The following is a 24,005-nucleotide window of genomic DNA, read 5'->3' on the forward strand; positions in this document are numbered from 1 at the left end:
ATTATTTTCAACTCTTTTTAGCCGGAGCCACTCTGTAACTTCAACTTGCACTTCAGCTCTTCCTCACAGGTAGAAACAAACCACAGAGGAGGGATCCCTAATGGATCTTTTGTGCAGATAATAATAACCCACTTTTTACTTGTGCACCCAAGATAAAAACATTAAATTATAGGACTTAAGGGCTCAGTTAATCTCACAGCAGGAATGCACAAATTCAAATCAAATCGTGTCCTGCGATCACATCCGATGTTGCTTCACTCACGCTGTATTCAGACACACGCTAATGTCATGTTTGATCCCAAGAACAAAATTAAGTGGTGGGTCTGTTTGTGTGCGGGAGAAATAGAGAGATAGACAAAGGAGGAGAAATGCTAGCATTTCAAGAAAGTTTTTCGCCGGAATAAAAATAAATATGACGATCGGTGTTGATGTTGTGATGGTGACTACAAATAAATTAAGTGGGTCAGAGAGGAGGCATCAATGTGGAGGCAGTCTTCCTGAGGATTCCAGTTCCACTTGGAGTCGTGAGAGTGCAGCTGCTCCTTCATCATCGTCCTCCTCTTACTTGCACATGCTGCTGCTGCTCCATGCTCCAGTCAAAATCCCTCTGGTCCACTCCACTCACAGCCTTGGTATATATTTCCACAAGTACCACTTGGAGGGCGTTTGCGTAGCATGGGTGGTGGAAGTACTATAGTTTAAAAAAATAGGCTGTTGATAACCTGTTGCTGCTTGTGCTGAATCAAGGTCAATGAGAATAAGGAGAGTGAATCAGAACAGTTGAGCCAAAAGAATTAGCTGAAAGAAGCTAAACAAAAATTTCAAGAGCTTGCCATGTCACCTATTTACTGTATACAATGTTTAATTATGAAAAATACATTTCAAACGTGATATATTTACCAGTACTTCTCCCTCATAAAATACATTTTTACCTCAAGAAACTTCCTGCTTAAATAAATATTAAATACTAGATGATGCCTAACACTTGATTCCACTTAAAACTCTACATTTTACATAATAGATGGCATTAAAATAATGAACAGTGCAAGCGTTAGGCTTTTTCCTAAGACAAGTGAAGAAGTGCCTTGAGCAGAGCAAACAGAAGCTTTTCTCCAGTGTAGTGCTCTCAGTGTAAGTAAATTTCGCTAAGTGTGGGGGTATAAACAGCGAAATATGTTTTCACTTTAACCTAGATGCTGCGTTCATTAGTTGTTTTTGCTGCTTTTAATCATTGGTAACAGATCTGTCACTGAAACCTAACACCCTCTGCAGATATCGCACATTAAAAAGCTAATCAGGAAAGCTGCTGAAACGCTTTTAATGTGAAACACCTCCGTTTAATGACTGAAGATCAGTGGCTAATTGGAAAAATAGTCAGATAGAGCTGGTAATCATAAATTAGCCATCAAGTACTTTTTCATAGCGATAAACTTAATGTGTGTTTTCTAACTTTACTTTTTCAGATGTTCACTGGTCTCCTGAAACATACGCCACCTCTGGCTTCTGCTGCAGCAGCCTCCTCCTCCTCCTCTGCCTCGGACCAAAACAGCAACGCACAAACCACAGTCCCTACGATCCCACGGGGACACCTGGTCTTGGGCCCCAAGGACCAGCTCCGCCTCGTAACCCCAGTGGGCAGCACGGCGGTGTCTAATCACTGCACGGTCACCGGGGCCCATGCCACTAAGCACTCCGGGGGAGCCCCGCGGCCTCCCTCCTCCATGAGCGAGGAGGACGATGGAGGAGGCGGCGGCAGGGTGAAGAAGAAACGAAAGAAAAAGGACAAGAGAGAATGGGAGAGAGTGGAGGTGGAGGAACGGGAGAGCAGCAAACCAAAGAAACGGAAGGATGAGAGGGAGGCGACGGTGGTCACTCTGAGGAAGAGCAAAGAGCCCAAGCCAAGCAAAGAGCGAAAGGAGCGCAGGAGTAAAGAGAAGGAGGGCAGGAAAGAAAGTGTGACAGGCCTGAAGAATGTGGCAGTTGGGAAAATGTCTGCAGCCGCCATGGCTGCCACAACAGCTCAAGTGCCCGTTAAAGTTCCTGGCAAAAGGGGGAGGAAACCGAAGGTCAAGGTCCTACCTCGTCTACCCACAAATCAAAGTATGCTCTCTGTGTGTGTGATAATGGTGGTTTTTAGTGGTCATTTATCTGAGTGAAGTTTGTGTGCCTGTGTGTTGGGTGGGAGGACTTCTGAATTTCTTTTTAGTGTTTGAAAAATCTGAATTAAGAAGAGGCTGACTGATGAGAATTGGTATATTTATCAAACACTCTGAAAAATACCAAATGGAGCAATTTACAATTTTTCTCTTTATTATATAAATACAATTTTTATTTTGATCATCAATTTCAAAAAAATCATTAAACTGACTGAAACTAATGAACATGTTAATTTATACAGATTTTTTCAGGCATTTTACACCTACCGAAATCCATGTTATTACATTATTTAAGCTTTTATCTAATGCATATATTTATAATTAACTGGAAAACAACTGTTGGAATATTTTTTTATAGGGAAGGGCTGCAACTACTACTTGATTAATTATTAATCAACCAACCAAATGAATTTGAAAATTCTAATATCTGCATGTAAATATCTTTGTTATTTGGACAAACCTAAACATTTGAGAGATGCTTTTTGTACAATTATAATTATTCACTATTTTCTGATATATTTTCTGGGTGTGGAATTTGTTCATTTTAAATAGAGCTATGTTATTCAAGTGATGGTATAATAATATAATAATGCACAAATGTGATTGTGTCCTGTGTTAAAGAGAAATTAGTCAAAACGATCGACTCATAACTTGCATTGAAGCTGAAACATTTAAACATCATTTGGAATATGCAGATAATGTGCTATTCTTAAATGTTTTTCAATCATGATCAAGGCATGTCGGGATGAATTAGTTTTATGATGATGTGATTTAATTAAGGCTCAGTAAGTGTGCTTGTTTTGTGTGTGGGTGTTTGATTTCATTAGCATTCAAGGCTGGAAAAACTAATTTTGTACAAGAATCAAAAACTGCGCCAGTGCCAGTCTGACGATGCAAGCCCTCTTCGAAATTTAACCACAGGAGTGAATGTGAGTTTGAATGGTTCCCTCATACCCTTATCCCTCATACCCATGTTTTCTCTATTTGTCACTCTTTTCTCTTCCCATCTTCTCCAGTAGCAGCTCCTCCTCCAGGACTTCATGCTAAGATCCCAGTTCAGACGCAGAGTGCCCAGGCCAAGAATCATGGCCAGGCCAACAGTAAGACTCCAGCCCCCTCAGCCCCAAAACAGAGGGGCCGCAAACCCAGGTAAGTCAATGGGACTCAAGAGAGTTACTAATGATAAAAGAAAGAAATATTAATCTGAGAATGGTGTGTGACTATTTCTATTTTAATAATTTCACGAGGCCAAATTTGCCTGGTAAATGACAGAAGAGTTGGTGAGAAAGATGGGTTTACCAAGGACCAGGAAAAGATGATTAGATTTGTGTCGTTTTATGGACCAAACAACTGGTCGACATTATCAAGAAAATAATAATTGTGCCACTGTGAATGTAAATGTCTTCAATGCAAGCTTGTCTTATATCATGCACAGTTAATTATATATGAAGAGTATTAAAAATAAGTGTTGCTTCCTCAGTAGCAACATAATGTAAGTTCAATATATAGGTCACCGCAGTATATTCTATGAAACACCTTCGTTTTTCTCTTTAGCTTCCCTTTTTCAGTTAGCATATGATTTTACCAGGGTAGATATTTGTTAAAAGATACAATATTTATGTCAGACTTGACTATCTAACTAGACCTCTGCAAATCCCAGAGGAATGAGTCAGGTTTTCAGTGAAGATGCTGTTACGGATAATTACTCATCAGAATTCCCTATCTCTTGTAGAGATCCTGGTGTAGCGCCAGTGGAGAAGAAGAAGAAGGGGAAGAGGAGAAACCAAGAAGCGGCTGTCCAGGAGGGTGTGGAGAGTGATGACACTACCTCAATGTCTACCCTCAACATGGGTGAGGAAAGCCAGGACCCTTTGGATAGTGCGGTAAGGGGACAGTAACTTTTTATCATGAGCTGTAGCTTTTTATTATGCTTTAGACATTTCGTTAAAGATGATGTACTGTATATTGTTAGAAACACCTTAGACAAGTTCAGAAAGGAAAAGAGGCAGTGAGAATGATAACGTTTCACTGTTGTGCAGAGGAATTACTCTTCACATCAATCACTTTAAGATGGCAGTTACACCTCAGATCCCAAAGCCTAAATTAATGAGGTCAGAGACTTGTGACCCCTATTATGTGAAAGAACATTAAACATATCACAACTGTTCCTGTGCTTTGGTGCCCTCTCTAATTGACCTCCTGTATTTGGCAGTCAACACATTTGTGATACTTACATCAGTGGCCGTGTGGGTAAAAAGAATCAGAAGACTGTAACAATAATCAGGGTTTAAATCTATCAATAGACGAGGACTCTTTTGTTGAAATTGTTCAGATTCATTCATCTATTCATTCATTCATTCATTCATTCATTCATTCATTCATTCCCTATTTTTTAGAGACATTAACTAGTAGCAGCAAATTGAGAATTGTATTGGTCTTCAGTCCTTGTTTACTTATATTCCTCTTCCTATTTCTTGTTTGATCTCATCCTATGTCACGCATTCATTTCCACTGTTCTCCCTTCACACGTTCACCATCTCCCCTCTCTCTCCCCTCTCTCTCCCCTCTCTCTCCCCTCTCTCTCCCCTCTCTCTCCCCTCTCTCTCCCCTCTCTTATTCATCACTTTATTTCCCCTTATTTCACCCTAACATCTCATGTTGTCATATTCTCCATTTCTCCATCGCCGGATCATCCTTTTAACTCCCTTTTATCTTTTCTCCATCGCTTATCTTCTCATATCTCACTTTCCCCCTTATCTCCCCTTTTCAACATGACATCCTTTTTTCAAATATGTAGAAGCGGCGTTCAGGACGACAAGTCAAGAGGAGGAAGTATAATGAGGATTTGGACTTCAAGGTGGTGGATGATGACGGAGAGACCATTGCAGTCCTTGGAGCCGGTCGCATCTCAGCACTCAATGCAACTGCTCTGGCTTGGCAGGCTGAGGTAAAGAGCCCCACTTTGTTTTTGGTTTGTCTTCTCCTTCCTTTTTTTTCACTTACTAACTTTAGTGGTTCATCTTGCCTCAGTCAACACCCTCCCATCTGATATATGAACAGTATCTGTTTTTCTGTGTGTGAGGGGTGTCCCCTGTGTGTGAGGGAGGCTTCCTCTCTGTTGATAGTGCCATGCGCAAGCAGGGTGGATGGACAGTGAATGATACATTTTGCAATTACTGAAACTTTTTTTACCCAAGTGTTTTTACAGTGGAATGTGCTGAATCTGTGAACTGACCTTCATCCCTCGAGGCCTGAACAGTTTTCCTGTGCCTTTGTCTCTCAGGAACCACCTGAGGACGAGGCCAACATCATTGAGAAAATCCTGTCTGTCAGAACCGCAAAGAAAGAGGTGAACTGATATAATATGTTATTATGAATGGGACTGTTTTAAATAGATAATCAATGAATGTTAAAAATATAATAACACATTTTCAAGCGTTATTCTGAAATCTCTTGCTTAGGTTCTCTCTTTTTTAAATGTTTTACTCTTTAGACATCAACGTCAGAGGACCAAGCGGAGGAGGAGACAGAGGAGTTTTACGTCAAGTACAGAAATTTGTGAGTGTCTTAATCGTCATTCAGTCACACATTTTATATTTTGGAAGTTTACATTTTAGGAGTTTGATTTAGCTGCCGTTTCAATGGCTTTGATTTTCGAAGTGTGGTGTTTTATTGTCTCTGTTTTGTGGTTTTTGGGGACCTGTCATGCTCAGTGGACGAAAGTGAATGTTATACTTGATAGTAAAAACTGTGCATACTCTCCATACATGACCATTAAATCTACAGGATATGTGCTTAAATGGAGTGCACTTGGCATGACATCCCACATACAATGTTACATCACTGTCACATGGAAAATAAATTACTCTGATTGGCTTATATTTTTGAGAATTACCACATGAGATAAAAAGAGAAAATTATTAAACCAAATGATAACAGCAAAAGTCGGAAGTAAACACGCAAAGATGTGTGGTTTTCTCATCAATCATCCTGGGAAGCCTCTTCTCTTCATCTAGTCTGACATTCTCATGATTCAAGCTATATTCCCTGGGCGTTAGCGTGTGTGCATTGTGGGTCTTCAAGTTTCTTGCAGTTTCCAGACTGCTGTCATCTGCTGCTCTGGAGAGTTACAACAGTTTTTTGGCTGAAACTGTCTGACAGTGGTGATGTGAGCTGATACAGTGGTTTGCTTTTATTACAAAGTTTCTTTTGTGTGTCCGAGCTTTAAAAAGCTAGTGTCTATAAGCTAACCACTGACCAAACTGATCTGACCATAAATGCTATAAGACATGTTTTTAATAATTATAACACCAATGTGAAGCATCACCAATGTACAATCACTTTCATGGCTAATGAACACATATCAGGAGAGCCTTAACTTTGTTAAGTTGCTAGTTATTATTATAAGACATTGATTTCTCCCAGAGAGGTTGACTTTGTACACATGGACTGTTTTTCAGCTGTGGTCTATTCTCCAGAGTCGGTTAAGTGCTTCTCAGCAGTACGTAGCTGTTGAAGGAGAGAGTTTCTGTTCATCTCACTGAGACTCGGCTTGCGGAGTGGTTCTGGCGTTCTCTGGAGAGCATCATGCTTGTTGCTGCTTTTTCCGTGTTTAAGAGTGGTCATACACAGTCGTCCAGTCTTTCTTATGATTGGAATTTATTCTTAGGGGTGATGAAGATTTGTCTACAGTTATTTCAAACTTCAAATAATGTCAACACTGTACATTTCCATTACTTTTAATTTAGAATATTGTATTCACAAATCAAAGAGCGACATAATTATATCATTATATCTGTATAATTACATATGTAGTCTAAAAATTCACAGCATTATCTGTGCAATATCGATATCATCAGCTATTGGCTTTATATGGAATAATAGGATATCGGCAAGTATGCCAAGATCCCCCAAAATGATAATGGCAACTATGTCCTTGACATCAATTCCTCCTCCCTTGCCAACTTTGACTTTTTCATATTTATTTTTTGCACACAAGGAAAAACATGTATATCTACATCTGCTGTGACTTCAGTATGGAAAATATTATGTCAATTGCCCTACAGAAGATACTACAAGCCCTCAGCAGTTGGACGCAGGCAATAACATATGGATACTGGTATTGTTATTGGCCCAAGCACCCTGGAATTCTTGGCACATTGAATACCACCTTAGTCACTGCAGCAACATTTACTGTAAATTTGTCCATTTATAGATTGCGTTTAATGGATTCAATTGTGCATGTCAAACTGTAGCCATAGTAACATTTGTGCTGCATTCTCTCCCGTGGACTAATGATTAGAGAAGTCTTAACTAATTATTTATTTGTCCCCTTGCTGTAAGAGTCACTGGTGTTATGGTGCATGAAGATAAATATGATTGTCTGAACAGTGTAGGGTACAGAGGAGCAATCATGGCTCATGCTTATTAAAAAGTAAAGCTGTGCTCTGTTCTCAAATCACAAACTTCCTTCTGACCTCGATGTACACCTTATCAGAATGACCGTGTTCATTAATTAAGTTGTTCAATCATCTCTCCACTGCGTTTTTATTGTATTTTAATTTTCAAGCACTTTTTCGAAATGCCACTTCACATTTTAATCAATTTAGTACCTTCAACTGGAATTAAGCTAAATTTTAGTGCTTTGTCTGTCTTGTCTGTTGTTTTGTAGTTCCTACCTTCACTGCAAATGGGCTACTCTGGAGGAGCTTGAGAAGGATCCCAGAATCCACCAGAAGATCAAACGCTTCAGGACCAAACAGGCTCAGATGAAACACCTGTTCACAGAGGTAACCATCACCATCATCATCCTCATTTTCCTGTGTGGATAGATGATCAAAATTCATGTTTTATTATCTTGCTAAATCATTATGAAAGCCGTTAGTCTGCATCACAAAGCAATTATAAAGATGTAGACCTGATGACTTCAGTTGTGCAATGAAAAGGTCGCAGTACCTGATAATTCACAGCATGTTCATCTTAGGTCTCAGCAAAGGGCTAAAAGTATCATAGAGGGCAGCAGGTTAACTGCGGAAGGTTAACTGTAACCTGGCAACTCCTCAACATAGAAGCATAATTTACTGAATAGCTCAAACGTCAAGGCAGCATACATTGTTGCAATTAATTTGTAGCATCAGTCAAAGCTTTTCATGAGCAATGAAAAGGACCAAGGCGTGATTCGTAATCAGCAGGATTCAGAATTATGTTGTGTTAGCACATTACCAATCAAATCGTGTCTACAGACGCATGGCTTTGCATTGAGCTTTATCCTCCACAAATTCATACATATGACAGATGCAATGCATTCGTATGGTTTAAAATCCAGTATCCACTCAATGTGAATGTGAAGTTTGTGTTTTTAGTTTAGTCTTGTGTTTAGTTTTTGTTAAGTTCTCTTTAATAGTCATCTTTTTTGGATTTTAAAGCTGTAGTATCTATGTTTTTAATATAATGACATTTCTTTGTGATTTCACACAATGCTGATGACTACGTGGCTGTTTATGCCAATCACAGCTGCTGCTGTTTCTGCAGCATGCAGCTCCACGTTTCCAGGATCAACAAGTAACTCTATGTTTAAAGATAGATTTATAATAGATAACAAACTGTTCAAATAAACATCAGATGACAGCACTGCTTCATACTCTTCTGTGAGTGTGTGTATGCATGAGAGAGGGACGGCGGGAGAGACAGAAGTAGGTCGTATAGACCACACTATTTTGGTAATTACTCAGAAGTCCTCGGGGAGTGATAGAGGTTCCGCAGTGGAGCTTAAACTTGCACTGATTTTCAGAAAAAGCACTTCTCATTTTCTTGCGCTGTACAATAACAATAAAGACATTCTATTTTTCAGGCTGTTGCTTTATGAAAATACTATAATCTCTTATCGTCTCTTTTTGTTCTTTTTCCTCCTGTTTCCAGCCTGATGAAGATATATTTAATCCAGACTATATCGAGGTGGACAGAGTCCTGGAGGTGGCCGTTACCACAGATACTGAGACAGGAGAGGTACGTAATGATGATTGAACACAGACTCGCTCTCTGCAGCAGCGGTATGAAATTGAATATTTAGGAGGGCCTTCTGTATCATAGCAAAGACAGCCTATGCCCTCACTGATTATTTTTTAAAAGATGTAAATGCTGTTGTGATACAAAGCCAATCGCTGCCCATACAAACCAAAGCATAACCTTAAATAAAACAGGACCAGCATTGTTTTCATTTTTGTCTCCAGAGTAGTGTGGACGCAGCTGTACATGCAGCAATAGTGATCTATTTTAAAAGTAGACACACCACCTGTTTTTCACCTCTGTTCTTATAGGAGGTGACCCATTACCTTGTTAAATGGTGCAGTCTCTCATACGAGGAAGCGACGTGGGAGCTGCAGGAGGATTTGGACCCAGAGAAGATTAAAGAGTTTGAGGAGATCCAGAAACTGCCGGCAGACCTGAGACACATTGTGAGTAGAACCATAACAAAAGATGGTTCCAGAAGGAAGAAGAAGAGGAAAAAAAGGGTTGAGTTTGATGCAGAGAGAGCAAAAACACACTGCTTTTGTCTCAAGGAAAAAGTGCCATTTACAGAGCTGGGCAATATTTCTGCTATATTATAACTTTTATGATGATTATTGTTGTTGGTTTTTGTGATTGCTATTATTACGATAAAGCAAAAACAATACCACGGTGTGTTGTTAGCAGACCTTATAATCTGCATTTCCATTTTACACATTATGTTAATATTACCCAACATCTGCTGTTCTGTTTGGAGCAAATCATCAATGCCTATTTCTCTGAGTGTGCTTTGTATGACAGTGATGTCCATATTCTTGGTATAATACACAAGGCTATGACAGATTTGTTTGAAACAGAAACAGTCATCAGAGATCACATCACTAGACCAGTTTGAATATTTGAAATTATTGAGAGATGTGGTGAGCAGGACAGACCAGATCTTCAACTATCTGATATGAGATACCAAAGAGTGAGATAATACTCAAAGAATACACTGACAGATTGATTTGGTTAGAGAAGCAGAGAAAACAAAAAGACTACACAACACAATAATGGTTTTATGCTGCAGGAAAATCTTTGCTTCCCACGTCTCCACAGTAATTTCTCCTTAAATTCAAATTCTTGGCCTTGTTTCTGTTTTGAGTGTTAATGAGTGCAAACACAAATCAGCACTCTGAGGTTTACTTTCTTCTCAAGCTCGTGCTGGTTTTTTTTTTTTTTCTTTAAGTGACACAAAGGTTTTGAAAACCTTCACTATCAAGTGTGTGTAAAACATCTGTTGCCCTTTAACCCACTCTCGTCTGCACATCTTTGCCTAATTGCTCAGTGTGGGTGTCACTTTGAAGCACAGACAAAAAACAAAGCCATTTTAATGTGAGCAGATCAGAGATGCTAACTGATGATTTGATCTGCTGGATGTTGAGTACAATAGCCTAATACAGCTATAGTTACAGGAGAGACACCCAAACAAACTATTCCCTCTCTTTTGCCTTTATCCACTGACCTCACCTCTGGTTTATTCAATGGCAGCGGAATTTACATCTTATGTAATGTCACACTTGAATGTTTCAGCACAACAAACTGGTTGGGTTGGTGGTAATAATCATATTTTCACTGAAATGGTGAAGTCATGACATAGCGACTCAGTGGATGAACAATGTATATGTGCTCATGTTACAGGAGAGGCCTCCAGCAGAAAAGTGGCAGAAGTTGGAAGACTCCAAAGATTACAGGAACGGAAACCAGCTCAGAGAATACCAGTTAGAGGGAATGAACTGGTTATTGTTCAACTGGTATAACAGGTGAATAATCAATAATAATCAATAATCTGGACCAGGCAATGTATTTAATTGGACAATATGTGAACACATCTGCTTTATATATGATCAGAAAGAATATTCTTTTTTTAACTTAACAACGGAAAAAAGACAAGTATGGCAAATTAAAATTCCTACCCGTAATTCACAGTAACCCCACCAGTTAACACAATTTATCCCCCCTTTCTCTTTCTTATGCTGTCTTTTTTCTACCAAGGAAAAACTGTATCCTGGCAGATGAAATGGGTTTGGGAAAGACCATCCAGTCCATCACCTTTCTGTTTGAGATCTTAAGCATGGGGATCCGCGGCCCCTTCCTCATCATAGCCCCACTGTCCACCATCACCAACTGGGAGAGGGAGTTTCGCACCTGGACGCGCATGAACGTCATTGTGTATCATGGCTCCCAGATCAGCCGACAGATGATCCAACAGTACGAGATGTTTCACAGGGACTCGCAGGTAGTGTTCGCCTCTCATCCCTCACTCAGTGAATCAGTGTCAGCTGTCTGATGTCCACACAACACAAAAATGTGTTCAACATTCAGCTGTTGCTTCTTTTAAAGGAAATCTGGGAACTCTATTGTTACCATTGCTACATAGCTAGTCTTCTATGTATTCAGTATTACAGTGCAATGTTAAAATAAGTTGTATGAGTATGATAACCTGGGCTCAGTAGTTGTAATTGAATTGAAGACAGTTGTGCTTTAAAATGTCATCCTCATATTTCCTCTTTCCCTCAGGGTAATACCATCCCCGGTGTACTGAAGTTTCAAGGGTTGATCACCACTTTTGAGATGATCATGGCCGACTGTCCAGAGCTGAAGAAGCTGCACTGGCGCTGTGTGGTGATCGATGAAGCTCACCGTCTGAAGAACAGAAACTGCAAACTGCTGGAGGGACTCAAGCTCATGAATCTGGTCAGTCTTTGTGTCTCTTCATGTTTGCTATCAAAGCTCTAGGGTCTGATCTACTATGCCAACAAATCGTGACATGCATGACACATTTCCAAGAGGCTTAATTTCCTCATAGGAATTATACATTTAACTTTTATTTTTCACTGATTGACATTTGACTGGAGATCTTGTAATTATTATTACAAGATGTATATTATTATTTCTGGTTCTACACTTTTCTTTTGCAAAGGCATAACGGCAACAAACAGCTGACTTGACAATTGTCAAGTCAGGTGGAACAACCTATCCTAATATTTTTTTAATATAATATTTATATTTATATAATATTTTTGTAATACTTGTGAATAAAAAGAACTCTAACTCATATTTTTATATGTATATTCCTATGAATGTTTCTCGCAGGAACACAAGGTTCTGCTAACAGGAACCCCTCTGCAGAATTCTGTGGAAGAGTTGTTTAGTCTGTTGAACTTCTTGGAGCCACAGCAGTTTCCTTCAGAAAGCAGCTTCCTGGAAGAGTTTGGAGATCTGAAAACAGAGGAGCAGGTATGTTCATATACAAGAGATGTTGCATGCCATGAATTGTTAGTTGCTGGTTGCATTGTGAGTCATGAAGTGAAATAATAAATGATGTATTTTGTATGTATTGCTGTTTTTAAATGTCCCATTTTAAGGAAGGTTTTTACTTTTCCCTCCCATCCCCTTCGTTTTGTAGTAGTGTCTTGTTGCTGCAGCTGTGTTTTATTTCCTCCCTGTGTTTGAGCAAATAAATATTTAGTGTTGACATTAGAGAAAGGAATTTACAAATGCGACCATGGAAAAAAAAAAGGATTTGCTTTCATGTCACACTTACCTATTCCCTCCCCTCTTCTCTCCTCTCTCGCAGGTGAAGAAGCTTCAGGCCATTTTGAAGCCCATGATGCTGAGACGACTGAAAGATGATGTAGAAAAAAATCTGGCACCAAAAGAAGAAACCATTATAGAGGTAGCGTTTGAAAAACAAACCAAAAAACAAATGATAAACAAATCATTACTGCTGCATTCTTATTCCGTTTAATAAGGTCTTTGTATGTTATAATGATACTTTATGCAATTTCCAACTTTTTGTTCATTGAAATTATTTAGCCCTGTCATTAATGTGACCAGTGATAATTGTTTATAACACATAAGCCAATTAGTGATAGTGAATTTGACCTCTGCATTTAAACCATCCTTATGCTTAAGCTGGGCACAGGAGCCTTGGGAAGAACTTGTGCCTGAGGAGCAATTGAGGTTTGGGTGCCTTGCTCAGGGGCACTCCTTGGCCCGTCCCAGGATTTGAACTGGCAACTCTCTGGTTGCCAAACATGGCAAAACAAAATATGAACACTATTTAATAATTATTAAATTTAAAATAAAGTTGAGCTTATTCAAGGATCAGATTGACTGCATCCAACTGTGGCTTCACTGTGTGAAATGTCCACATCCTTTGTTTCTTTTTATGTTTTCATCTCAAAATCACAATAAATCAGCACTAGGTGGACGAAAAACATGGCATGACAACAGCAGCTATAGTTTAAAGCCCACACTTTAGTATCCTGGATACTAAAGTGTGGACTTATTTCTGTCTTTGTGTTTGTGTTCATATAGGTGGAGCTGACCAACATGCAAAAGAAATACTACCGAGCCATCTTAGAGAAGAACTTCTCCTTTCTGTCCAAAGGAGCAAACCAACACAATATGCCCAACCTCATTAACACCATGATGGAGCTCCGCAAGTGCTGCAACCACCCTTACCTTATCACAGGTGAAACAATGATGTGGTCACACAAGGAGCTAAAATACACAGGATTACTGTGGGTTATATTCCTATCTATCTCTTCAAATCTTCACCCTCCTGTATTGTCTTTTTTTCAGGAGCTGAAGAGAAGATTTTGGAAAGTTTCAGGAAGAGCCACAGTCTGGATGCGCCAGACTTCCAACTGCAGGCCATGATCCAGGCAGCCGGTAAACTGGTGCTGATCGACAAGCTACTGCCCAAACTGCTGGCTGGGGGACACAAAGTCCTTGTCTTCTCCCAGATGGTCCGCTGTCTGGACATCTTGGAGGACTACCTCATCCAGAGACGGTGAGGAGGAAGGACATACAGTATGATTAACTGAGATGGTAGAAATGAAGGAACCAGCTACGGAAACAACAAACAAAGGATATGTGGAAAGTGGGAAATAAAAGCTGGAAATGAAGATCTGGCAGAGGTGGACAGAGTGTGATGCAGAGGTTGGCAGAGAGGATAAAGAGATGTAAATAGATGCATTTTTTCTTTACTATATTTTTGTTTTGTCCAGCTACACGTATGAACGCATCGACGGCCGCGTACGAGGGAACCTACGACAAGCAGCCATTGACAGGTTCTGCAAGCCGGACTCGGACCGTTTTGTTTTCCTGCTGTGCACCAGAGCTGGAGGGCTGGGAATCAACCTGACAGCTGCCGACACCTGCATCATCTTCGACTCAGACTGGAACCCTCAAAATGACCTGCAGGTGGGCAGAGAGCTTTGTTGTGGCAGTACAAGTAAACACATACATGGATAATCTAGGAAGCTGAAGACATTTTTTTAATTGTTCTGCTGTCTGCTCTTTAATATATGGTAGTGTAGTGTTGTGTTGTGTTGTGTTGTGTTGTGTTGTTGTTTTAAATTATACAGGATATCATTTAAAAATGACATAATAATTGTGTTACAATTACATTTATATTCAGCACAATAAATAAGAGTAATCCAAAAGAACGTGCAGACAGGCTAATAACAACTAATCCAAAATAGTGTTCAACAAGAGACACAGAGGAGAAAAGAAAAGCAGTTTCTCGGCTTCCTTGGGTCATCTTTAATTCTGTATAGTGACAAGAACAGTTACAGTCAAAAATGTAATATGTGCCTTTGTCCTGTCCCTCTCTGTTCCAGGCCCAGGCACGCTGCCACCGGATTGGCCAGAGCAAATCGGTGAAAGTCTACAGACTAATCACCAGGAACTCGTACGAGAGAGAAATGTTTGACAAGGCCAGTCTGAAGCTTGGTTTGGATAAAGCTGTCCTCCAAGACATCAACCGTAAAGGAAGCCTCAATGGGGTGAGAAATGACTTCTTTGTTCGATAAAATTAGATGTGGTGATGAGCATCATTGTCACCAGAGACATGTGCTCAATAGATGGAAAGCTGTGTTGCCATCTGATTATATTGTCTTTGGCTGTAACTGTTGTAAGCTGTACTTGTATTTGGATTAGTAAAACAAAGAGCATGGACCGTAAACCGTGTGTGAATTTGTGTTTCTGCAGGTGCAGCAGCTTTCGAAGCTGGAGGTAGAGGATCTGTTGAAGAAAGGGGCATATGGAGCACTGATGGACGAAGAAGATGAGGGCTCCAAGTTCTGCGAGGAAGACATTGATCAGATTCTTCAGAGACGAACTCAGACCATCACTATCCAGTCTGAGGGGAAAGGCTCCACATTTGCTAAGGTACTGGAGCCCAGAATTCAGGAAAGGCCCCAAATTGGTTTGGAAACATTTGCCTTTAATTCAAGTGGTGTTTCAAACTCTTTTTGGAGGAAATACTGAACACATCCCTCAACCGTAATCTGGCTTTCTTTTTTCAACCATGTCCTGCTTTTCCTTCCCTCAGGCCAGTTTCGTCTCATCAGGTAACAGAACAGACATTTCTTTGGATGACCCCAACTTCTGGCAGAAATGGGCCAAGATCGCTGAGGTGGAGATCGACTCCAAATCTGAGAAGGTACACAAATACGAAAAGAGGAACAGGTTTAGAGCTGAAACGATTAATCGATGAATCGATTATTAATCGGTTACTAAATTAATCGGCAACTATTTTGATAATCGATTAATCGGTTGGAAGCTTTTTTCATGATTAAAACAAGATTTCTGATTGTTTCAGCTTCTTAAATGTGAATATTTTCTTAGTCTTTGCTCCACATAACAAAGAAATCATTAAAACTGAATCATTTTGGTTTGTGGACAAACCAAGACATTCAAGAAAATCGTCATTTCCAGGTTTGACAAACACTGATCAATGTTTTTTTATTTACATTTTCTGACATTTTATGGACCAACCGATTCATCGATTAATCGAGAAAATAATTGACAGATTAATCGATTACGAAAATAATCGTTAGTTGCAGCTCTAAACAGGTTTAATAAGAAGGTGACAATGGAGTGGCATGCCTCAGTACTGTGTTAATGTGCCATCAGTATCTACTGGACTGGATCACAATGCAAATTTAGGTGCTTTATTTTGGTACCAGAGCCATCTCCATGAGCTGACGTTTCATCCACATCACAGCGTTGTTATCCAGTTTTGCGCGAGACTTCATATAAACCACGTATTAATGGTAGGAGAATAGCAATGCGAGATTGTCCACGGGTAAATCATCCAGGTATGGCACCATTTAAAAAAAATTAATATAAAGGTGTTTACCAGAAACACTTTGGCAGTCATTAATTTACAGCTCTTGGGCAGTGTGCCCATGTAAAGTCTGTGTTGGAAACACTGAGGGAGCACAACTGAGAAGGACATCCCCCTCCTCTACTCTACTCTCCTCTCCTCGAGGATAACAACTGTTCTTTATACTCCCTGATGCAGGAGTCCCTGGTGATTGACACGCCTCGGGTCAGGAAACAGACCCGTCACTACAACTCGTTTGAGGAGGATGAGCTGATGGAGTTCTCCGAGCTTGACAGTGATTCAGAGGAACGACCGTGTCGTAGTCGTCGCCTGGGTGAACGCGCACGGCGGTACCTCCGTGCTGAGTGTTTCCGCGTTGAGAAGAACCTGCTTATCTTTGGGTATGGAATCAAACCTCAGAGCATAAATCCTAAACCTTGAAGGGTCAAATTCAAGTGTAAACATAACTGTTCCAAATATGAAAATAGAACAGAGGCGAAGAGAAGAACCTAAAGTTCATGTATTGGTTTCAGGAGTTCTATATGACCTGTTGTTTTACCTCCTTCTCCCAACTTTTCCAGCTGGGGTCGGTGGAAGGACGTCCTCAACCACGGTCGGTTTAAATGGCACCTGGCTGAGAGAGATATGGAGGTGATCTGTAGGTAAGGAGAAGCATTTTTAATTTCAGTTTTATCCTACAGAAATATTGCAATAATTCATAAGAATAATTTACAACAAGTGCATCACTTACATTAACAAGTAAACGTAAAGGTTAGCACTGTAACGTTTAACGCTCATTTTTCTTTTGTGATGCAGAGCTCTGCTGGTTTACTGTCTGAGACACTACAAAGGTGACGACAAGATCAAGAGCTTCATCTGGGATCTGATCACACCCACAAAGGAGGGGCAGGACCAGGCGCTGCTCAATCATTCTGGTGAGCAATTCACACTGCACAATCATACTAGCTCTGGCCGTTACATGGCAGGACTTTGGGATTTCTTTTTGGATTAAGTATTAAAAGGGTTTTCCTCACAGTTATTTTTGTTTACTTTGATTCCCTCCCCCAATCCTATGTGTAAATGTGTTTGCATTCCACTGCATCTCTCACTTTGAATCATAATTCATTGTTGTTTTTCCCCTCTGTCGCAGGCTTATCAGCTCCAGTTCCTCGGGGTCGGAAAGGGAAGAAGCTAAAGAATCCATTAAGTGTCCCTGAAGTGAAGAACGCTGACTGGTTGGTCAGCTGTAACCCTGAGGTGGTTCTGCAGGATGACAGCTACAAGAAACATTTGAAACAGCACTGCAACAAGTCAGTTTACGACCAGTGGGGCCATCTCGAATGAATATGAGACGTATATGACATCTGATTCTACCATTAACCAAGAAAAACAACATAACCAAACTCAGGTTTATAGATTAAATAGTGCTAATGTTGAGACATTGACGATTTAACTACGATGCGTTTTCCTCTCTGTTGGACTACACCAAGTTTCTATTTTTAACATGTTTTAGCTTAACTAATAAAGTTATGTAATTGACAAACTGCAGCATAACAGCAACCAGAAACATTACAATCACCAGTGTGGTCAGTATTTTTATTTAACTGGATAGTGTACAGTAATTTAGGTTGTGAAGTAAAAGTAAATAATATTTTAATATTTTTAATATTTTTCTTTCTGCACATACATATTGATATATAACATTTTAATGTATTAACTTTTATTATGCATTGCAATGTGTTAGTGTGTTACCGCATGGATATCAGGCTGTCAGGTATTGGGACCCAGTTTGATTTGCGGCGTGTCATTCCACACTTTCTTCTTTCCTTGTGTTTTCCGTCTCTCTCGCCTATAATAAAACCAAAATACCCAGAAATGTATAGCACTGGCTTACACTGTGTCCTCCACCTGTGTGTACTCAGGGTGCTGTTGAGGGTGAGGATGTTGTATTACCTGAAGGTGGAAGTGCTGGGTGAAGCTGCCAATCAGGCTATGGAGGGGATACCTGCCAGGTATGGAGCATAATCTACACAATGTTCCTGTTAAATTTGATTTCATTAGATTGATGAATTGACCGATAAACATAATGTCAGTTCCAAAGGTAGCAATAGAGTGTTGTAATTTCTTGATCTATTGACCTATTACATCTTTTTGTCGTCCTACTTATTTGAATTGACAGCATTAGAGATTATGTTGTGTTTTTTTTGGTTAAGTTGAGTTATGTTTCTTTGTGTTTTGACAGTAAACTTGAAGTGTCACTGCCAGACATCGACTACATTGAGATTCCAGCAACATGGTGGGATACAGATGCTGACAAATCTCTCCTCATAGGAGTCCACAAGCATGGTGAGGACGAGTGTCAAGTACCCTATGTGCACTACTTTGTGTAGTTAGAAAACTTTTCTCTCAGTTTACATTTTGAAAGGTTGTCTGATAATAATATTTTAGTATCCATCTTCTTGCCATGATATTCCTCAGCAACAACTCATATCATGGTTATGTTTGTTAGTCAACTACTTAAAAATAATTTCTGTAATGAAATTATTTTGAATTGGAATTAGTCGTTGAGCCACAGCCCGAGCAACAGGGTTAGACCATCAGAGGATACTGTCATTGTCAGTACCCCTTGCAGGAGGATGATCCATCAACTGTGTGTTGAGCATGCACATATCGAATCTGTAATTATGCGTTTGTCATTATTGTTCATCCTTGGACAGGATATGAGCGGTACAATGCCATGCGCGCCGATCCAGAACTGTGTTTCCTGGAGAGAGTCGGGATGCCAGACGTCACTGCGCTGTCTGCTGAACAGGAAGGAGGAGAGGCAACCTCTGACATGGCTGAAAGGTAGGCTATAATACTGTACCTACACTGTATATACACAGATCTGGAAATACTGTTTCACACTGTCACAACTGTGTTTTCTTTTAAGCAGTATAGGGTGAAAAAGATTGTGCAAATAACAAAATAGTAATTTGACATCTGAAGAATTAAGAGTTTCAAAAATATTCCTATACACACAATCCTTATTGCTTTCAAGGTCTTGTTACAGAACATTAGATAATTTTATCACAAATACTGTATTGTCAATTATTTTATAAACAGGGTAAGATCAGAATACGATATAATATAGAAATATAGAATATGAGCTTCCCCTACATTTCCCCCAGTACTTTGGTATTTGCATATTGCATGCATGTTCTTGTAAGAACTGCGATGCTTGTGTTTAATGTGAAGATAAGGCTCATTCTATTCCATTTAGTATAGGACAGTTAATGTCCCCTTGCAAATGTGCTTTTCCTCCCTCAGTTTTTATGGTTTGACAGTTTCCATGATTTTGTAAACTGCTGATATTACTTTTTTACTTTTTAATATCTTTTTTTTTTTTTTTTTTTTTTACTGCTTGGTGTCAGCATCAGCTAAATAAAATACTTTGGTTAGAAACCGCTGTAAGATGAGGTGCTACAGAAGACACCACTTTGTTGGCTGGTGCATATTCCAGACACACAGTAAACCTGCGGCTTTCAGGGCTTTCAGTTTCCCTGCTGTCACCTTGTTATACCAGTTGAGAAGTGGCACACATGTATGTTGTCCCCACATTATCTTCATGAGGAGCCACTTACTTTTTTTTCACCACTCATCGTTTCTTGTCTTTGTAGTAGCGTTCACAGCAGGTGGCAACACTGGTGCGAAAAAAAAACCACAAAAGGATCCTGTCTTCTCTGATGCCATGTTTGTTTTCGTTGACACTGCCACTTCCCCGCCCACATACCTGCTTTACATTCTGCCTGTGAATAACAGCAAATCCTGAGAAATACACACATCAGTGCAGCCAGTGATGATAGGGTGTCTATTATCTGAATAGCAATGGGGTCATGTTTTAATGACGGCAAACAGACAGATGCATGCAGTTGCATGTCTGTCGCGCAAAATAAAACAATAAACCGCAAATCATTTTTTTGGTCATTTCCACTGTGTGATGGTTGCAAAGAAGAATTTGTTTGAATCTGTAACACACAGCAACAGTTTTTCCTCCTGTCACATTCTGGCAGTTTCATAATCGAAAGCATCTCTGCGATGTAAGCAGCCTTTTGCTGTTGCAGAATCTTCTTTTTGTTTGACATGGCTGAAATGTTTTGTTTCAAAGCAAATGTCAGTGACACTCCGGTTTGTCACAGTTTGCGCTGCTCCTTAACTCTGTCATTACACGATCTCTCAGTTGTTCACTTGTGTGGCTTGTCGCAACATCACACATTTTCTCCTGTTTCTCTCATCAGCATTTGCAAAACTGAGGAGGTGAAGGATGACACTGATGTTAAAGCTGATGGAGGGGAGGATAGAGACGAGAACAGCAAGGTGAAGAGGAGACACTCACTCACTCGCACTCACTTGGTGCTTTACTTTAGTGTTGTGTAACTATTTAGAATTAGTTTTCCTAATCTGAGAGGAATGATTATTAATTGCACTGTATATTTATGTATTCAATTCATATTAAGTGATGTTAAAAGCTGCAGAAATCATCTCAATAATGCATGTTACATGAATGAATGAATGAATGTTTTTTCACACAAAAAATGAAAATAATGGCAGCGTTCCTAGTCTTAGGACAGTGTGTAGTTACTGGTAATTGTGTTGGAGAGCTGCACTTATTTTAAATGTTGACATTACTGTTGTGTTAATTATATGCTTTCTGTTTGTTTGTGTCTTTTATGGACAGGGCGAGGAAACCTGCTCTAGCACCGATACCTCAGACAAGCCAGACAGCACTGGTCCAGGTGAGACATGCATGCCTGGCTGTAGTTTTTTTCATTTGTTTCCAATAAAGAATCACTCATCAGGCCTTAGTTGTAAAATCATCCACACTCACACACATTTATTTTCCTCTGTAGATATTTTCTTGAGATAGGTGGCTGTATAATATCCTTTCTGACATCAGCAGATCGTAAAAGCAATTGAACCATCATTTCAACTAGTCATTGTTATGTTTTCCCGTAATGAGTCCGACACCCTTTAAAGACACTGTGATATAGCTTCTCACCGCCAAAACCACAACTCTTTCCCTTGTCGTTTCCTGTGTAAAAACATTTGATCTTCATTTCGCCGTGCATGGCTTTGCAGAGTGCAGGGGTGATCAAATGTGCAAAATGAGTTTTGATGGTTGTATCGGCACTCATGGTCTCAGTGGGCACATTTAATAAACATCCAATTGTTGAATGGCTCTCTAAAGAAAGAGCAGCTGGTAAGATATCCATACAAATAGTCTGTTGTTCTGGTTTAAATGGGGGAGCTTAATGCTCCCCCATTAAGAGCTTAATGCTCTTAATTTCCCATTTTCTGTAATGGGAAATATGTGGAAAAAAACTTTGATCCCAAATTTGCAGCTTTCGGTTAGATTCTGATGATTTGCAGCTTGAGGTTTTTTAGCTTATGGTGGAAATGTATGTGACCTGTCAGAATTTGAAATGAAAATGAAATACTTTTCATTCAGCTGAAAAAGAAAGTTGCATTCATTGCTGTCAAATGTTTGCTTTCTCTGCACAGACTCCCAAATATCTGCTGATGTGTGCACCCAGAATGGGACTTTAGTCACCACCACTACAACAATAGGAACGGGAACAGGTGTGGCATCTCTGCATGTGGTCCAGGCCCGACCCCTTTGGCCCAGTGGCCCTGCCATAACGGCACGCTTACGACGCCTCATCACTGCCTACCAGCGGTTTACAATACGCCGAGAGCCTCTGCTCAGACACGACTTCTTGCTTCACGACAACCTTGTGGGCATGGGGGTCGGAGGAACCGGAGCCACTCACCATCACACTGGTGGACCACACACGTGGCAGCTGAGTGAAGAGCTGAGGAGGTGTTCGGTGGTCAGCACAGAACCTGACCCCCTGTTTCTAGAGTGGCAGAGAAGGTAATGTTGCAGAGATTGTTTTATAAATCGACATAAATGCTGATCAGATTTTTACATTCATTTAAAATAAGTCAGTAGTCATGTCATTGTCGTTTAAAAGTTTGACGAATCAATACGACTGTGCTCTGTTTAAATATGAAAGTTACTTTGCATGAACCTATATATCTTAAAGCTGCCGTAGGCAACATTTTTACCATTATTGATCAATAATACCATAATAACATTTCACCTGATATGAGAAAAATTGCACCTTCTCAAGGCTCTGTTTACAGCCTTGGGGAACAGCGGGAGATAGCGGTCTCCTGTAACAACAGAGCAGAATGTGTTGAAAATATTTATAGTAGCATTCAGCTGTGTCATTTGGTAAAATGTAATTTTCCCTGTAACACCTCTGACACAATTATTGTTAGTTGTGTTGTCCACATCTGTCTTTGTCTGCTCGGTCATGTCACAGGTGGACTCGTCGAGAGCAAGCTGACTTTTATCGCACCGTGTCGTCATTTGGGGTCGTTTATGATCCAGAGAGGAAAACCTTTGACTGGTCCCAGTTCAGAGCGTTGGCTCGACTGGAGAGGAAGACGGACGAGAGTTTGGAGAGATACTTCAATTCCTTTGTCAACATGTGCAGGACAGCCTGCAAGCTGCCTCTGAGAAAGGAAGAAGGTATAATTTAAATTTAATGGACGTGTGCTCTATGACAGTGAGAGATGGTTTTCGACAGGAACGGAATTTATCACCTGCTTAATCCTTTCTTATTGAATTTTCCCTGATAAAAGTGTTTTAAGTGTTGCCTCGAGAAGAAGGTTAAAGGCTTCCTTTTTTGGTTTATAGCCACATTTTGTTTTTCGTGTCAGTGACCATGACTCTTGCGGCTCAGCTTTTTATTTGTCCAGACGCAGTTTTATAATGATCCAATCAGTTCTGATAATAATAAAAAAAGATACTTAATGTGATCTCTGTTACCTCCACTAATAGCTCTGCTGCTAGTTACAGATATTTTTGAGCTGAATCAGTGAATTCATTGTAGTTTTATTAGTAGGTTTACATTACCACCGCCTGGTATAAATCCTGGGTCATTTCTCATGTCATCACACTAAATTGCATAATTCTCTCATGCCATTGTAAACATTCAGTGGTCTGCAGAAACCACTTAGTTCAAGTGTACGTGTAATAGCTGAGCCATCTCCTGGATACCAACTCTTATCCTGATCCACACTGAAATTTAATGTTCTTGGCTCATATCCCATTTCTCCCTGCACACTAGTTTGTAAAGATATGTCAAGCAGTTTTTAAATGCTAACAAACAACCAAAACATCTGTTGACGTGGAGGTAGTTTGTCACCTTTAAGTTTAAATAGTGTTTGGCTCAGTCTACTCTCCAGAATCGACCGCGTGTCAATGGGCTTGAAAGAAAAGCTGCTGCTTTGAGTCTAATGTGTTTGCCTTAATTTCTCAATCTCTCTATAGCTCCATGTTAATATTGATTGTCCATCCCTCCCTCTCCTGTCATTCTAGGCCTGGTGGATCCCTCCTTGTTGGTTGAGCCTTTGACTGAGGAGAGAGCAGCCCGGACTTTATACCGCATCGAGCTGCTCCGCAAAATCAGAGAGCAGGTGGGCTCTTTGAAGAAAAAAAAACTCCATTCAGTGATAGAAACTGAAGTCCAGAATCTTGAGGAGATACACATCCATAAATCTACTTAAATCTACTGTATGAATAACTTCAGGCTAACAAAAGTGGGACAATAAAATGTTTTACTAGTCTGCTT

At 40.0% G+C, this 24,005-nt stretch overlaps 1 protein-coding gene across 1 annotated transcript in view; it reads left to right on the forward strand.

Moving 5' to 3' along the window:
• Positions 1-24,005, forward strand: part of chd6 (chromodomain helicase DNA binding protein 6) — a gene marked incomplete at both ends in the record, with an annotated part of 51,334 nt that overhangs the window by 16,947 nt on the left and 10,382 nt on the right. Inside the window, 32 exons of the mRNA XM_083892665.1 lie at positions 1,464-2,100; positions 3,176-3,305; positions 3,889-4,039; positions 4,954-5,103; positions 5,440-5,505; positions 5,650-5,714; positions 7,828-7,945; positions 9,075-9,161; positions 9,473-9,610; positions 10,842-10,963; positions 11,196-11,439; positions 11,721-11,897; positions 12,297-12,440; positions 12,781-12,879; positions 13,524-13,680; positions 13,791-14,001; positions 14,219-14,414; positions 14,834-14,998; positions 15,204-15,383; positions 15,547-15,657; positions 16,522-16,724; positions 16,905-16,985; positions 17,140-17,258; positions 17,474-17,633; positions 18,246-18,335; positions 18,566-18,669; positions 19,041-19,170; positions 20,601-20,679; positions 21,041-21,098; positions 21,865-22,237; positions 22,692-22,900; positions 23,753-23,850. Coding sequence (XP_083748791.1) covers positions 1,464-2,100; positions 3,176-3,305; positions 3,889-4,039; positions 4,954-5,103; positions 5,440-5,505; positions 5,650-5,714; positions 7,828-7,945; positions 9,075-9,161; positions 9,473-9,610; positions 10,842-10,963; positions 11,196-11,439; positions 11,721-11,897; positions 12,297-12,440; positions 12,781-12,879; positions 13,524-13,680; positions 13,791-14,001; positions 14,219-14,414; positions 14,834-14,998; positions 15,204-15,383; positions 15,547-15,657; positions 16,522-16,724; positions 16,905-16,985; positions 17,140-17,258; positions 17,474-17,633; positions 18,246-18,335; positions 18,566-18,669; positions 19,041-19,170; positions 20,601-20,679; positions 21,041-21,098; positions 21,865-22,237; positions 22,692-22,900; positions 23,753-23,850 — 5,052 coding nt within the window. The remainder of the gene's footprint in view (positions 1-1,463; positions 2,101-3,175; positions 3,306-3,888; positions 4,040-4,953; positions 5,104-5,439; positions 5,506-5,649; positions 5,715-7,827; positions 7,946-9,074; positions 9,162-9,472; positions 9,611-10,841; positions 10,964-11,195; positions 11,440-11,720; positions 11,898-12,296; positions 12,441-12,780; positions 12,880-13,523; positions 13,681-13,790; positions 14,002-14,218; positions 14,415-14,833; positions 14,999-15,203; positions 15,384-15,546; positions 15,658-16,521; positions 16,725-16,904; positions 16,986-17,139; positions 17,259-17,473; positions 17,634-18,245; positions 18,336-18,565; positions 18,670-19,040; positions 19,171-20,600; positions 20,680-21,040; positions 21,099-21,864; positions 22,238-22,691; positions 22,901-23,752; positions 23,851-24,005) is intronic.

Source organism: Microchirus variegatus, assembly GCF_963457635.1.
Source record: "Microchirus variegatus genome assembly, chromosome: 7".
Taxonomy (NCBI): domain Eukaryota; kingdom Metazoa; phylum Chordata; class Actinopteri; order Pleuronectiformes; family Soleidae; genus Microchirus; species Microchirus variegatus.